This window comes from Saccostrea cucullata, unplaced genomic scaffold (genome assembly GCF_032062105.1).
Source record: "Saccostrea cucullata isolate Sc308-1 unplaced genomic scaffold, CSIRO_AGI_Scuc_v1 ctg9640, whole genome shotgun sequence".
NCBI classification, from domain to species: domain Eukaryota; kingdom Metazoa; phylum Mollusca; class Bivalvia; order Ostreida; family Ostreidae; genus Saccostrea; species Saccostrea cuccullata.
In genome coordinates, this window is record NW_026924763.1 from 8,029 (window position 1) to 22,700 (window position 14,672).

General features: G+C 32.1%; 1 protein-coding gene across 1 annotated transcript; it reads left to right on the forward strand.

The window, feature by feature from the left end:
* The first annotated feature begins 5,525 nt into the window (after positions 1–5,525).
* On the forward strand, positions 5,526–13,685 carry LOC134267266 (uncharacterized). The gene is made up of 3 exons (XM_062749487.1): positions 5,526–6,139; positions 10,611–10,700; positions 12,805–13,685. Exons 1-3 carry the CDS (start codon positions 5,596–5,598, stop codon positions 13,206–13,208), a joined length of 1,038 nt encoding a protein of 345 aa, XP_062605471.1. The 5' UTR covers positions 5,526–5,595; the 3' UTR covers positions 13,209–13,685.
* Positions 13,686–14,672: the final 987 nt, after the last annotated feature.

Sequence of the window (14,672 nt, forward strand, 5' to 3'; positions counted from 1 at the left end):
TTCCATGTTAAAAGCTGGCATTCATTCAGGGTTACTTTCTGAAATCTAGCATCATCAAAGATACGCCAAACTACAAAATTTTCATAGTTTCAGACCTTAAGGTAGAACCTATGTCGGAAAAGTCTTTGTCACAATATTTTCAAACTTTTTAAAATGATAAATTAGTACTTGTTTATCAATAAGTAAAATGCTCATGATATGTGTCCTTGTTTTTAAATCTATATAGTACAGTATGGTTTTTACATACTGCTTGTACACATTTTCAGTTATTTTAGTGGTAGTTGTCAAGAAGAGAATATGCAAAATCACACAAATACCTCTTCAAACATCGTCGGTTACTTGTCACAAGGAATACACCTTTGAAATTTGAAAGCCAAAGTCCATCCGGACAAAAGTTATGGGCAAGGTTAAAGTTTTCACAGACAAGCAGACGGACGGACAGGTAAAATCGTCGTTCACGGGGGCATAAAAATCCTTTTATTTGCCATGAGAATCAGAAACAAAGGGAAAAGTTATATTGATATGCATACATATTCAGGTTCATTTAAATTGAATCCAGGTTTGTTTAATTCATTCTCCCTGGTGTTTAAAGAGGCAACTTTAATAGACTAGTGAGCCTTTACACTTAAAGTTTTAAATGTTAATTTAAGTCTTCTAATAAAAATGCTGAAATTGTTAAATAAATAAAAAAGGACTGTACTAGGACAGCATTATGGATTTTCATTCTGTCAATCTGATTAAAATTAAAGTTTGATCTGCTGGCATACTTGCTACACTAACATCTAATAACTTGTCACATCAGAGGTCATATTCTATCGACCAATCAAATCGTCGACTGCAAATAACTTCTGTTTGTTTTCGACATGAACAAATACCAAGCAGAATCTTGACAAATAGTACAAATCAGCTGAATCAATCAAATGTGAAAGCTAGTAAGTGTATAAAGTAAAGTTTTTTTAAGTTTCTGCAATGCTGAAACCATTAAATACTGCTTGTATATCAAATGGTTACGCACGCTGAAACTATTCAAATACTTAAGCTTCATCAAGTTTCTGCAATGCAAAAACCATTGTATACTGCTTGTTTATAAAATGTTTACGCACGCTGAAACTATTCATACACTTAAAATGCTTAAATTTCATCAAGTTTCTCCAATGCAGAACCATAGTAAACTGCTTTTATATCAAATGTTTACGCATACTGAAACCTTACATATACTTCAAGTTTCACCAGGTTTCAGTTGCGCACACCATTTGGATTTGTGAACAGCTTAGTTTCAGCACTAAGGCTTTGCGGAAACTATAAGTAAGCTGAAGTTTTTGCATAGTTTTCATCTTTCGGAAACTGTTTTTTTTTCATACAGTGATTTAGAGTTCCAAAAGTGTGTTACGTAAATAAAGTCTGTGCCATAGTTTTATTAACATAGGTTAAATAAACTAGTATATGTTCGTTCAAAGTATATTTTTTTAAATAAAGAATTCATTTTTGAATACATGTATGATAAGACAGTTACCAGTGATTGCTGAATCTCATCAGTTTGTTATAAATATGATATTTGCTATATGTAAACAAAAGCTATGCACGGGTTTTCTTTATATTATGAGGAATTTTAAGTTCTGCATCTATTCTCTACATCCAAAAAAATATTCAATGTTTTGCTGATCATTAGAATTGCCTTAATTAGGAAAGGTAAACATTAGAATTGTTTTTTATAAAAATCAGTTCAAGTTTTATATACTGTAGATCACTAAATTTTCGCGACACCTTATTTTCGCGAGATAGTCATTGACTCTTGATTAGCGAGACAAAATTTTCACGAATTGTAGTTATTGCTCTACATAATCTTTAGAAATACTTTTATACGCGAGAATTAAATTTTGGCGAGCACACTGCCTCGCGTAATTTCGCGAAAATAAAGTTCTCGCAAATAAAAAGTGATTTACAGTATATCCCTTTAAAAGATGTGAAGGAGAAACTTCAAAAGTCCTGTGCAACAATATATTCGAGAAGTGGTGTAAATCGTCAGATGGATACTTAAAAGTTCGGAATTTTTTGAAAATTTGAAATCTCAAGATTTTACAAAAATTAACAGCTTAAAAACTTACAACTTTTTAATTTAATACACAATGATTCCCCAAAATAAATTAAGGTCCACTTTTTATTATATCATGGACAGCTGCTTTTTCATTCAATGGAACTCGTAAATCTTTATTTACCTAGTCATTTGTATTTTACAAAATTATTCTGTCAAAAACATTCTTATTGTGCACACAAGTTAACTTCTGTGAAGTTGACATTTAAAGAATGCAGGAGTTTCTTATTTACAATATCTTTGTGGTTTTTGGAGATATGGTCTTCCAACAATCAATTGGAATTTCCATGGGTACCCATTGCACCCAGTTATTACCAAAACTATTTTTGTATTCATGCGAAGCATAATTCGTCCAAAGTCTTATTCGTGAAAAGAGGAAAACATGGTCAACTTGCTGTGATCATGGCCTTTGTCTATACATTTAGATATATCGAAACAAGACTGCTGAATTTCTTGTTTCATCAACCTGTTTGTCAATAACTCGCATCGTTTTAGAAATTAATAATTCGCAGAGCATGCTTTCGCGTATCAAACCAACCCAGAGATCAAAACTGTGTGCAGGTGATAAAGGTATGTTTCTGCATAAGTAAAGGAAGTAGACGATTGAAAACTTAAACGTCTCACGTTTATCAAAATTTTCGTAATTAGATTTTCATTAAGGTCTTCTTCAAATAAAATTTCCAAATATGAAGTGGAAGTGCTAGTTTCGGTGGTATCTTTTATTTCAAGCTCACAGGGATATGTTGAAATTGTAATAACGTAACTATAAAAATTTAAACAAATTAGTATACTTATTCACGAAGAATATTTTTTTAACAAATAAAAATAGAAAGGGAGCTATGGCACCCCTACTAATGGCTTCGGTACCTTTTATTTTTCGGTGCTCTGCAAATTATAAAACCCGATGAGTTCAGAGTAGCCCTGGCGAGAGTAGCGAGACTACAGCGAAATAGGATAAATTATTCACGGAAATATGGCTAGAAAGTAACTAGCACGTGGAGACACGGTAAACAGAAAAGTTGTTACGTTTCAGTTTTCATCACCCTATAATATTTGTAGAAATGTACTTCAATCGATTTTTCTTGAATTCATTCAAACTTAATAAGTATTCTCTATGAAACAATTTTCTGCAGTCATGAATTAAAATTTCTTTTTGGATAATTATTTTGCATGGGAACTGGGACTATATTTTTTGGCGTCAGATTAGCAAATGAGGCACTAACATGACAACTGACAAATCAGATGAATGAAAATTGCATTATGGGTTACTACGATTACTACAGAAATTTTACGCTTGAAAAAAAAGGAAACAAAGACCATTTTCCCATCCACTTCGTAACTGAAAAGCATGTTTATAATTCTATTATTTCCATGGTCATATTGACAAACAATTCACTGTTAAATGAGCGATGGAAGTCTACGTTTCTCAAAGTCATACTGCAAAGCGATTGCGTCTGTATTAATTCCTTTGTTGTACTATCGGTGAATACAATTGTCATGTAGATATCCTGGCCAAACACGTGATTGCGAGAATAGTTATGTAAAAATGTTTTGTCCATTTAAATGCGTAGGAGATGCTGCTCGCTTTCCTTAATCCTTGAAGCGCTGATGTTCTCAACTTGACATAAGCTATATTTGAAGAAAAATATTTTTTACTTAACAACAAATGAAAAACACCAGTGAAATCTTTCATAAATTCTTATCTTTGTATTTTGTTCAGTTCATAAGATTCTTTTTTATTTTGCACTCCATTGACATGATCATAGATTAACCTGAACTACGTGTTCGAAGTAAAATGTAAACATGTATTTGGCGTAAACGTTGCTATTCATTCAACGATTGGTCAATTGCTGTGATAAGATCGTCTATTTGCATTCATAACGATAGCCACATAAGGCAAACAAAGGTTTGTCAGTGTAGATGATATTACACATTTTTTATAAGCGTATCGGTCGCTAGTGAGCTCTAATTTTCGCCGTGTATTATGGTGATATGTTGTTTTTTTTTACGCCCTCCCCCTTTGGCCACCCTTATCTATTGAAAATCATGAAAGTCTCTCAGAAACGTCTGGAAACACATTTTTCACAGGACATGTTTTCAACAGAAACAGACTCTGGTAATTTCCTGTTTACTGCCAATTCTATTTATAAAAGCGGTTCTATCCTATAACTTTTGAATATGTCAACCTAAACCACATGTCTTGAATTTAAATCACAATAACATTAGTATGGTTGTATGGGTATAAGTTGGATTACCACTTGTAGAACTAATTGCAGTTCCTCTAAAGTACAACGTAGATAATGAGTCTTTCAAACTACAACAGTGTTGTTACCTGCTTTGTCAGCATGGACCAGTTCATACTGATCGTACAGCGTAATTTTTTTTTCACTTCTGAATTATTGAACACAGAAGAATAGTTGCTTTTCATTTTGCGAGATTTAAGCGGTCATACATCGGATACATTTAATTCATTGTGACAATTCGACAATTCGAGGTTTTTATTCATGTTTGGTCCATCGCCTGGCGCAATCTTCCAAAGAATCCATAATATTTTCAAAATTATGACAAGATTCCGAAATTTTGGCCCTTACTATCAATACGTTATAAGTAATTAACCTGTCCAGTAGAACAATAAACATATGGTGAAGAAGAACAGGAATACGGAGTAGAATTATGTTTCAGATTTTCGATTTCTTACAGTGTATATATTACATAATGACATTTTTTGACATATATATAAACATATGAATTCAAGATTGAGTGGTGTAACTAGGTTTGCGGTACTATACATAATTACAAAATAAACCGAATCCTTTAAGTTTACATTATCTTACTAATTATGGAAGCTTTAATTTATTTGATTCAATGAGAGAAGCAAGCTATAAAATATCGAATGAAATTTGAAAGGGGTCCCACGGCAATGTTTTGACTCTGAGGACTCCTGGTATTGGAAGGATGCCTCGATTTTGTCTTACTTATATATCGCTGGAATATAATCCTTTATCTTTTTATTAACAATATCCTTTGAAAACTGATGCATGTTCCGTTAGGTCTTAAAGCTTGTTACCATGCTTTGTATGTTTTGCGCCGCTGGGAATTGCAAAGTAGTTACTGTAATAATTGGTCTCTTTTCTATATCCGTCCTTAACCTATCCTTTCTACATTTTCTACTTGAACACTTATTATATCCCATTTTGAGATGTTTATTTTACTTAAACCCTAAGCACTTCCCATCTTAATTAATATGTTTTTAAATGACACTCGTTATCAGATAGACTCACTTGTACATTTATGACTAGAGCACAATAATTAAAACGGTGTCATAAATCTAAGCATGATAAGGATATTCGTACTTGACACTTGCCAAACTAATGATGTCATATTTTGATACACCTTCAAGGGGAATAACTAGTTATATCAATATATATTTGAGTATGTTATTATTAACATTTAATCTGCGGACGGTAAGGCACATAAACATATTGAAAATCAGTAGCTAAAAAATGGCACATTTACTTAGATGTTTCCTGTTTTGCCTGTTAAGCGAGTGTTTTATTGCTTTTTCATTGCTGAACAACCACAATTTTAGTGCTGGAAATATGTCTGGAGAACTAGTGACCAATGATGCGTTGGAAAATTCTAACAGTTTCCGTCAGCTTCTTAACCAAGAAGCTCTTATTCGAGTGGCTCTGGTACAAAACGTTTATTCCTTAATGAAAGATATTATGACATTAAAGAATTTAATGCTCATGTTAGAAACAAATTTGGAAAAATTTAAACTTGTGACTGAAAAGACAATTTTCCATTTAGAAGCAGAAATAGAAAAACTTAAAACGGAAAATCAGCGTTTAAAGAACGATAATGTAGATAAACATAGAAAATTAATTCCCTGTGATAATGAAACATTTCAAACAGTTAAAGACTCAATTTCACAAATGCAAAAAAGTTTTGATACAAGGTTACAGATGATTGAAGAAAGGAAAGCGAATGTATCATCTACTGCAGCTTTGGAGACGTCTTTGACAAAAGTTTCAACTGAAATTGAAAGTAAGTAAATAGAACTAATGTGCTTTATGGATACTATTACTATTTCCGGTCATTTTGAATAAACCATAATAAAAAAAGAATTTCATAGCATTTTTTTAAATTACAATAATCATCTTAATATGATGTCAAATTTTTATCTTTTCGATAGATCAACACAATTCTCTGAAAGTTTGCTAGTCTGAATGTATCATTTTTCAACGATATAGTATTTATAAATTATATATGCGTTTGTTTTCATCTATCTTCCCATGGAATACCAAGTGAAATCATCGTCAATTATGCGTGAACTATCGTGAAATCGATCTAACTGTGGTTGTATTAAAAAAAAATATGGAGAAATAAGACATTATATAAAATGATATGCCTGTACTTCTTTATTGATAACACATTTAATTAGTGATTCGATATTTTAAAAATCGCATCAAATATTGATATCAGTCACTACATGTATATTGAATATTGATTTAGTATGTTTTAATTTTTTTTCGTTCATATTCATAACATGTGAATAAAGAACTTTATTATACTTCTGTTAAAATGTTTCCTATATAAAGTTCAGAAGGTAAAATAGCTATCTTGTATAGTTCACGCATAGCAAAGCTATACCCCGGGGTATAGTTTTTGCTATCCACCCTTGGAAAATTTCCTTGCATTTTTTGCCTCCAATTTTGATTTCCAACGCGATAGATCTATCTACTGATGATGTCATAATGCCTTCAGTAGCATTGTGACGTCATCAGGATTTCAGGTTATTCTTACAGTATATTATCTTACTCCAAAAAAATTATAATATACATCAGTATAATAAAACGCTTATCCACTGTTTGTGAGTGGGATAGCTCTTTTATCAAACCCTTGACAGGGACTATTCCCCTCGGGCAAGCCCTTGGAGAATAGTTCCCTGTCGCGGGTTTGATAAAAGAGCAATCCTACTCACAACCAGTGGATAAGTGTATAATATTTGGAATATTGATACCCCCCCCCCCTAAATGTCAAATATTGAATACTTCTTGAAACGTGCTGCATTGTATAAAGTGTACCAGAAATCTAAATTAGCAAAAAATATAGTTACAAAGCTGAAAATGTCCTCAGAAACTTTGCTGTAAGAAAAATTCAGGCAATTCTAAAACTTTTTTAAAAAATGTATTCAGATGTAAAGTAGCATTTTTGCACTTTTCACCAACTTTTGTGGCTTTGCCAAACAACATGCTGTTAAACTAAACAAAAATTAGGCCACTTTTAAAGTGAGAGATACACACATTTCATCATAAATATCTGAATTTTAGGAGAAAAAATTGTTTGTTTTATTTATCCTTAACAAGAAAAAAAAATCTCCAGCATAGGATATATAAGAAGTTCTGTTGCTTACAATCATAACAAGTTTTCCGGTATTCATTAATTATTTCTAAAATAATCTAACACAAAACCCTATTTATAAAGTAAATGCTCCTACAAATTCTTTGTCAACATTTCACATTAGACCATTAAACATCGGAAAGGTTTACATCATTATGTCAGAAATCACTGGCATCGTTAACATTTTGGGTAAAATGATGTTACATTTACATTTGTCTTCTTTGTTTGATTATTTGACATTTTGAACCTTTTCTGATCTAAATTTTTCCGTTGTCTGTCGTTGTTGGAAGCATTGTCGTCATCGTAAACCTTTCAAATTTTCTTCTCAATTGCATTAAGTACTGAGCCGATTTCACCCAAACTTGTCCCATTGGCCTCTCGTTTATAATTTTTTTTTTTTAAAAACGACTTTTTGGAATAATGGAGCTAGCAGTAAAAAGTACAGATTATCTATTTTCTTTTCACTGAACACGCTTTCATATTTAATAAAAATATGATGAAGAGCAAACATCAGAGGTGGGATCAAATGCCATGGAGGAGTGAGCCTCCTCTGCCCCTCGGAGTATAAAAGAAAACCTGTCGTTCAGTGTGTAAATACTGGACTAACAATTAGCATGAAAAACATCAGTCAGCATTTGACTGAATGATAAATTGTATTTGCTGACAAGGTCATTGTAACGACCAGAACTTACAAAATGATGACTCTAAGCGAGGCCTCTGATATTCTCCTTTCATCAACTTTTTTGACAATATCTACTTTGTTATAGAAATTGTTCATACATAGAGCATGTTCTTCCGTATCGAATCATCTGAGAGAGATATATAAACTCCGTATACAGGTGACAAATGTATATTACTAAATAAGTTTGGGAAGCTGACGATCGAAAAGTTAAAGTCACCATGTTTGTCGTAAAAAGCTTTGTTGTTTGATAACCATTAAAATATTTTTGTAGTAAAATATCCATATATGAATATATGTTTAAGACTCTATGCCAATCTTTAATTTTCTTGTTTTTCCTCAAGACAGTATCATTAACCCAATCTAAGTTACTGATTTTGCTTGGTTATACTGTGTTACCATGGCATCCATACATGTACAGTTATTTATAGAGTAATATTGCTTATACATCTGTTCAAACATTTTCAGTGGTTTTCCTTAGTTGATAATCGAGATTGATGATGCGTTACCTATCAAAAGTAAAAAATAAGCGCTATTCAGCATAGCTCAGCATTTTAAATGTATTTCAAATGTACCCTTGGTTACACTTACTTAAAGGGGCATGGACACAAGGTTCGTGTCTTGTTTTTGTTTACATACAGAAAATATCATATTTATAACATGAAATCAATAGTAACTGTGAAATCGTATTTAAAAGTTTTTTATTGAAATTATCTACTTTGAACGAACATATAGTAGTATATAACCTATGTAAACAAAAACATGACACGGTCCTTGTTTACATAACAAAGGTTGGGAGCTCTAAATATGTCTTGTATCTCGAGAAATGATGTTCAATTTTTTTATTATCATTTGAAAGACCCTAGTTAAATATTTGTACGAATGGAAAAAAATGAAATTTTAGCTGAAACTGTGTCCATGCCCTTTTAAAGATATATTTTTAAACACCTTCTTTACAGCATAAGTGGCAACAAGGTGCCATGTTTTAGTGTTTTGTTTGCTTTTCATATTTTTATAAAGGCTAAATAAGGATTAGAAGAAGTTGAAAATTCAAATAATCAAACTTTTAAGGCTCTTACCATGGCAACAATGTCACACAGCAAGTTTCATAAAAATCGGCTATCATCCGTGTCAAAGAAGTTTAAGCGGTTACAAAGAATGGCTATTAATTATTCTGATGAGAAATGTTCAACTGTTATATTTAAACAAGAGATAATCATATTTTTAAAATAACACTGACATCAAATCACATCCGTGAAATATTTACGTAATATTTACGTAATAATGCTATAGTCCTTGTGTTCCTTGTGAGCGGACCTCAAAATTACTTCGAATTAACAGTTTTATTAAACCAATTTCATTTTACCAAGTATTGTTTTCAAAGAAACTGTACCATTTTTAGGGGAATGCAGATTCATTTTAAAGTAACTGATTTCTTTCAAATAAAGAGAGTTCATTGTAAGTGAGTTCGAGTGTATTTACAATACAAATTATGATACCTGATAGTGTACACCATACCTTATCTTTCAAATTCATTCTTACTGCATATTAATTCCTCAAACTCCAATTTACCGTATATACTCGCCTATAAGTCGGTCCGCCTATAAGTCGGTTGTATTTAATAAGCTTTCATTTCAGATGGACTGATCTCATATAAAACCTTACTTTTGATAGCTCGCCTATAAGTCGGAAAATGAGTTTTAGACCAGAAATTAACTCCCAAAAAAAACCGACTTATAGGCGAGTATATACGGTACTAATTTATTTATCTGCTAAAACACAACAGAAAATGAAACCACTAACTAGACACCAACGGAAAAGATAATGAGATAATGAAATTATGATAATGAAAAGATAATAGCAATTTATTAGGCCTATAGTATCCTTGCGAAAAACCCGCGCTTTTGAAAATAGTTCGCGTATATGTGCATTTAGTAGCATAAGTGCACAAAATGCTCTATTGCAATTAAACCCTAATAAGATAAATATCTTATTCTTCTTTTCATTTAGTTCTCAAACTAAAATATTGATTAACTTTTCCAAAGACTGAGATGTTAAAAATATGTGTTTAAGTATCGTTTCTTATTTTGACCATTTTGTTTATCGATCTGCCTGGACACTTTTTGGTTTTCTGTTTACTTTTTTTCTGTGGAGCTGTTTATAGTTACTGTAAGAAAGGCGTTCATGACGCCTATAGCCAGGACTTTGCTTTCAGCAAAGCCCGGCAAAAAATCCAACTTGCAACTAAAAGACAATTTTTCATTAAAATATAGAATTAGAACAGCTGAAATTGGAAAACTAAGGTCTAAATGTATAGAAAGAATGATAATGCAGATATGTGTAGAAAATCAATGTGAACTGAACAATTCAAAAAGTCAGACTCAATTTTACAAATGCAAAAAGTTCTTGACACAGGGATTTTACAATTTTTTACAGGGTTACAGACAATTGAGGCAATGAAAGCAAACGTGTCATCTATTGCAGCTTTAGAGACGTCTTTGACAAAAGTTTCCTCTCAGTTGGGTAGTAAGTAAATAAAACTGATACCGGTATGTTTTATGTACGAGGGTTGTTAGAAAAGTTCGCTGACAATTGGATTAAAACTTTACCCTCTTCCCAATAAATATACAAAGATTTGGTGTTTTCCTGGTGATCCTTCAAAAATGTACAGCTATATTATTTTGATAAAACACGTTTCACGGAGCATACTTCTTTTCTGAACATAGAATAGACGTATTAATGAAATTAAAAATTGCACAGTTGTAGGGCAAAATGAAATTTGATTTTTTTTTACCTGCCGCTTTAGTGTTCGTAAAATCTCACTTTGGGAAATTTTGAATCAGATTGAAGTGTATATGAATATTTTATAGTTATTTATATATAATCAACACGTAAAAACAAAGCCAAGAATGGGAACGTCATTGAACGTCATGGAGCACCCAGCTACTACAATTTATGTGTGCAGGCAGGAAAATTCCTAAAAAAAAAATAGAGTAAAATGCTTCTAGATGCTGCTGGAATTTGCATACAGGGAAAAGGACAAAATTATTCCAATCATAGTAGCTTTATAAGAATGGAAAGATTAACAATTTTAAACATGAACTCCTGCAATGCCTCAATAATCAACTTATCGCATGAAATTTGCACCTATGGATTTTGCATTCAATTTGTTTCGTTACCTGATCGCTTAACTGCGTAGACATTTATCTAAAGATCACACTAATTTCCGAAACAACACAAAAGACATTATAGAAAAAAAGTAACATGTCTTAAAATAAATATTTAATATTTAAGTAGAAATAATTTAAGTCAAGAAAAGTCTAGAGAAATGAAAGATATTTAGAACTAATAAAAAGCTTATTGGGTTTGAAATCTGGATGTAACGTCACTTAACGTCAAGTGATTGAATACCTAGTAAAAATCGTTGTAAATATTCATATTTTTAGTAAATGGACCTGCTTTTACATACAAATAAACAAAAGATGGGAATTTTATCAGACATAGGTCATACTTCACAGGACACAATATATATTTTCCGTAAATCAATGTGTCCACGAACTTTTCTAACAACCCTCGTATTCTGTTACTATTTTCTAATCAATTTGAATTCCATTGAAGTCTATCAAATTCATCACAATATTATAATTGTTTACAAATATTTACTTTAAATATACAATGGTTAAAAAGTTTCATTACATGAATGGTTGTAGATATTGAAGAAAATGTATAGATTTTCAAAAAAAGTCTAGAACAATTCAAATGTTTTACTGATCGGGCAGACTGAGATGGTGGACCAGTTTACCTCTTACGTCACAGGGTAGGCGGGTAGGCGGGTTCAACTATATCTTATTTGCGTTCGTTGCTGTTCGACAGAACTGCAGCTAAACGAAATTTACTTCATGACATGTCAAAGTTAGAAGGAATAAGAAGATTTATTGATTATCTTCTTAGGCAAAATGCGTTCTGTCGATCCCTCGAACCAAACAGTTTGGTTCTTGGATCCGACAAAACGCACGCTGCTCGAGAACAGTTAATAAATGTAAATTTTGATAAGTTAACCCAAAGTCAACTGTTTTTGATCAGACTTTTTAAAAGGAATACAAGTTTGTAATCTCTTGTTTAGCTTTCCTTTTCTTGTTTTACAGGGACATTAATATTGTCACATAAATTGTCATTGCTGATTTGTTTACAACTTACATTTTCTATTAATTTTCTTTGTAAACATTACATCATCAGAGTAATGAATTGAACTCGAAAATTATAACATTCCAATGACAACAGTATTTTTTAAAACATTGCATTATGTAAAGGGGCGGGTCTGTTATTGTTTTACCTCTTAACTAACTTTGATAATTCTTTCTCAAGGATCATCTTTAAAGGATAATTATTTTGTTAAAAGACGTGCGGGATGTTTGACATTCAAAAGCACAAAAATACGCGTATTTTTCAAATTAAACATTTTTTTTTTTCAAATTCCCTTTTATTATACATCTTATATGATATATCGGTCTGAAACGCTCTTGCAACATTTCAGTAATGATGTTACACAAAATCTTTGAAAAATACAAGCTTTAATTATGTATTGAAGCCCCAGAAAGCTAACAAATTATTAACTTTGCTAAATTTGTAGATTTGTCAAAGAGAGTAGCTTTCACTGCTGGTGTGACGTCTGATAGCAGTTCGTGGAACAGTGGTACCTTGGTGTACAATAAAGTTATCAACAACGTGGGAGGAGGTTATAACCCGAACACTGGAATCTTCACCGCTCCTGTAGAGGGAGATTACGTGTTCTATGCCAGTATCCAAAGTTACGGTACCTACAGTATTTATGTAGACATTGTTCTAAATGGATCTAGGAAGGTCAGAGCTATGGCTTACGTTACTAACTCTAATGATCAGGCCGAGACAGGTACAAATCTGGTGACATTAAAGCTGCAGCAGGGGGACACGGTGTGGGTTAAGTACTACGGTGGTCAAGGTTATGACACTTTCAGTGACGCTCCTATCACCACCTTCTCTGGATTCCTGATATAGGAAACGTACAGAGTAAATATTACAGCAGTTGAACAGATATAATTGTAATTAATAAAGAACAAATGTAATAATAACCATGAATATTGTTTTCATTAGACTAAACAATTACGAATAGGTTAGGATGATCAATCATCATGTTTCAGATATATTTGACGTTTTTATTTTTTACAGATTAATGGATAGTGAAATTCATAATCATAGAAGCCAATTTCCACTGAGCATCTTTACTTAACTAAGAAGTAATTTGTCATTGGGTTCTGTTATATACCTACTGTTAGCAGTGGTTAATAAGATCTAGATTACAGTAAGTTTATTAAATAGTATTATACTTAGTATTTATCATCATGTAAGGAACTCTCAGACAAAACTGGTGTTGTTTTACATGAACATGTATAGTAAAAGCCAGGAGCAATATCGTGTTATTGTTTTGTACTTTGTAGAATTTCATAAAGTACGAGAGTTGACCGGTAAAAAAGTCCGGTTAAATCGTGGACAAAACGTTTTTCTTAAAAAAATAATGGACTCGTTAAGCTGAAATTTTCAAAAAATGTTTATTTATCATATTTAAGTGCTTCTTGATTTTTGGGATAATCAATAGACAAAAATAAAGATTTTATTATGTTAGAATGTGCAGAGGGTACAGTCCTACTGCGCACGGTCAGAAACCAAAGTTTTATAACGGAGAACACACAAGTATGAATTCGAAATAAAAGTTTCAAATATATAAAATTGGGATAAAAATTATCCTTGTACGATTACACAATCTATTTTTGTCGTTTTTTTTTTTTATTTTCGATGCATTTGGTTAATTTTTGGCAGTTTCCTGAGCATTCGAAATTCGAAATTGGTAAACACAAAACATGAAAAATTGTGACGTTTGATGATGTTACGGCGCACCGGATACAGTCCCTGAAACGTTCTACTTTCCCACCTGAACGGTGAACGAATGCTGAACGAACGGTGAACGAACGGTGAGCGAACGCAGAGCGAACGGTGGGTGATCGATGTGCGAACGCTGAACGCAACTTGGTGAACGATGTGTGAACGGTGAACGGTGAGTGAACGCAGAACGCGAACGGACCGCGAACGCGAGCGCAAAGTGAACGGTGAACGAACGGTGAACGCAAGATGAACGATTTATTCGGAATGCCTCCGATCTTTTCCTTGCATTGAAATTATTCTATTATTCTATAATTCTAATTTCAGGTGCTTTAATATAAATGAACAATAGATAAATAAATTAATTAATTAATAAATAAATATTAAAAACATTTTTGTGTTTTAATCGATATTCTTGTAACACGATTTTATTGCTGTTAAACATATGTATTTGTTTCCGAACGCGTGTAGATTAAATATAAAATTAATCTATTTATATAGTAAATATGCTTATTATTTTCACTAATAAATAATGTGGACTTCTGAAGATAAAACTACTACTTATAGAATGAATTAATTACATTG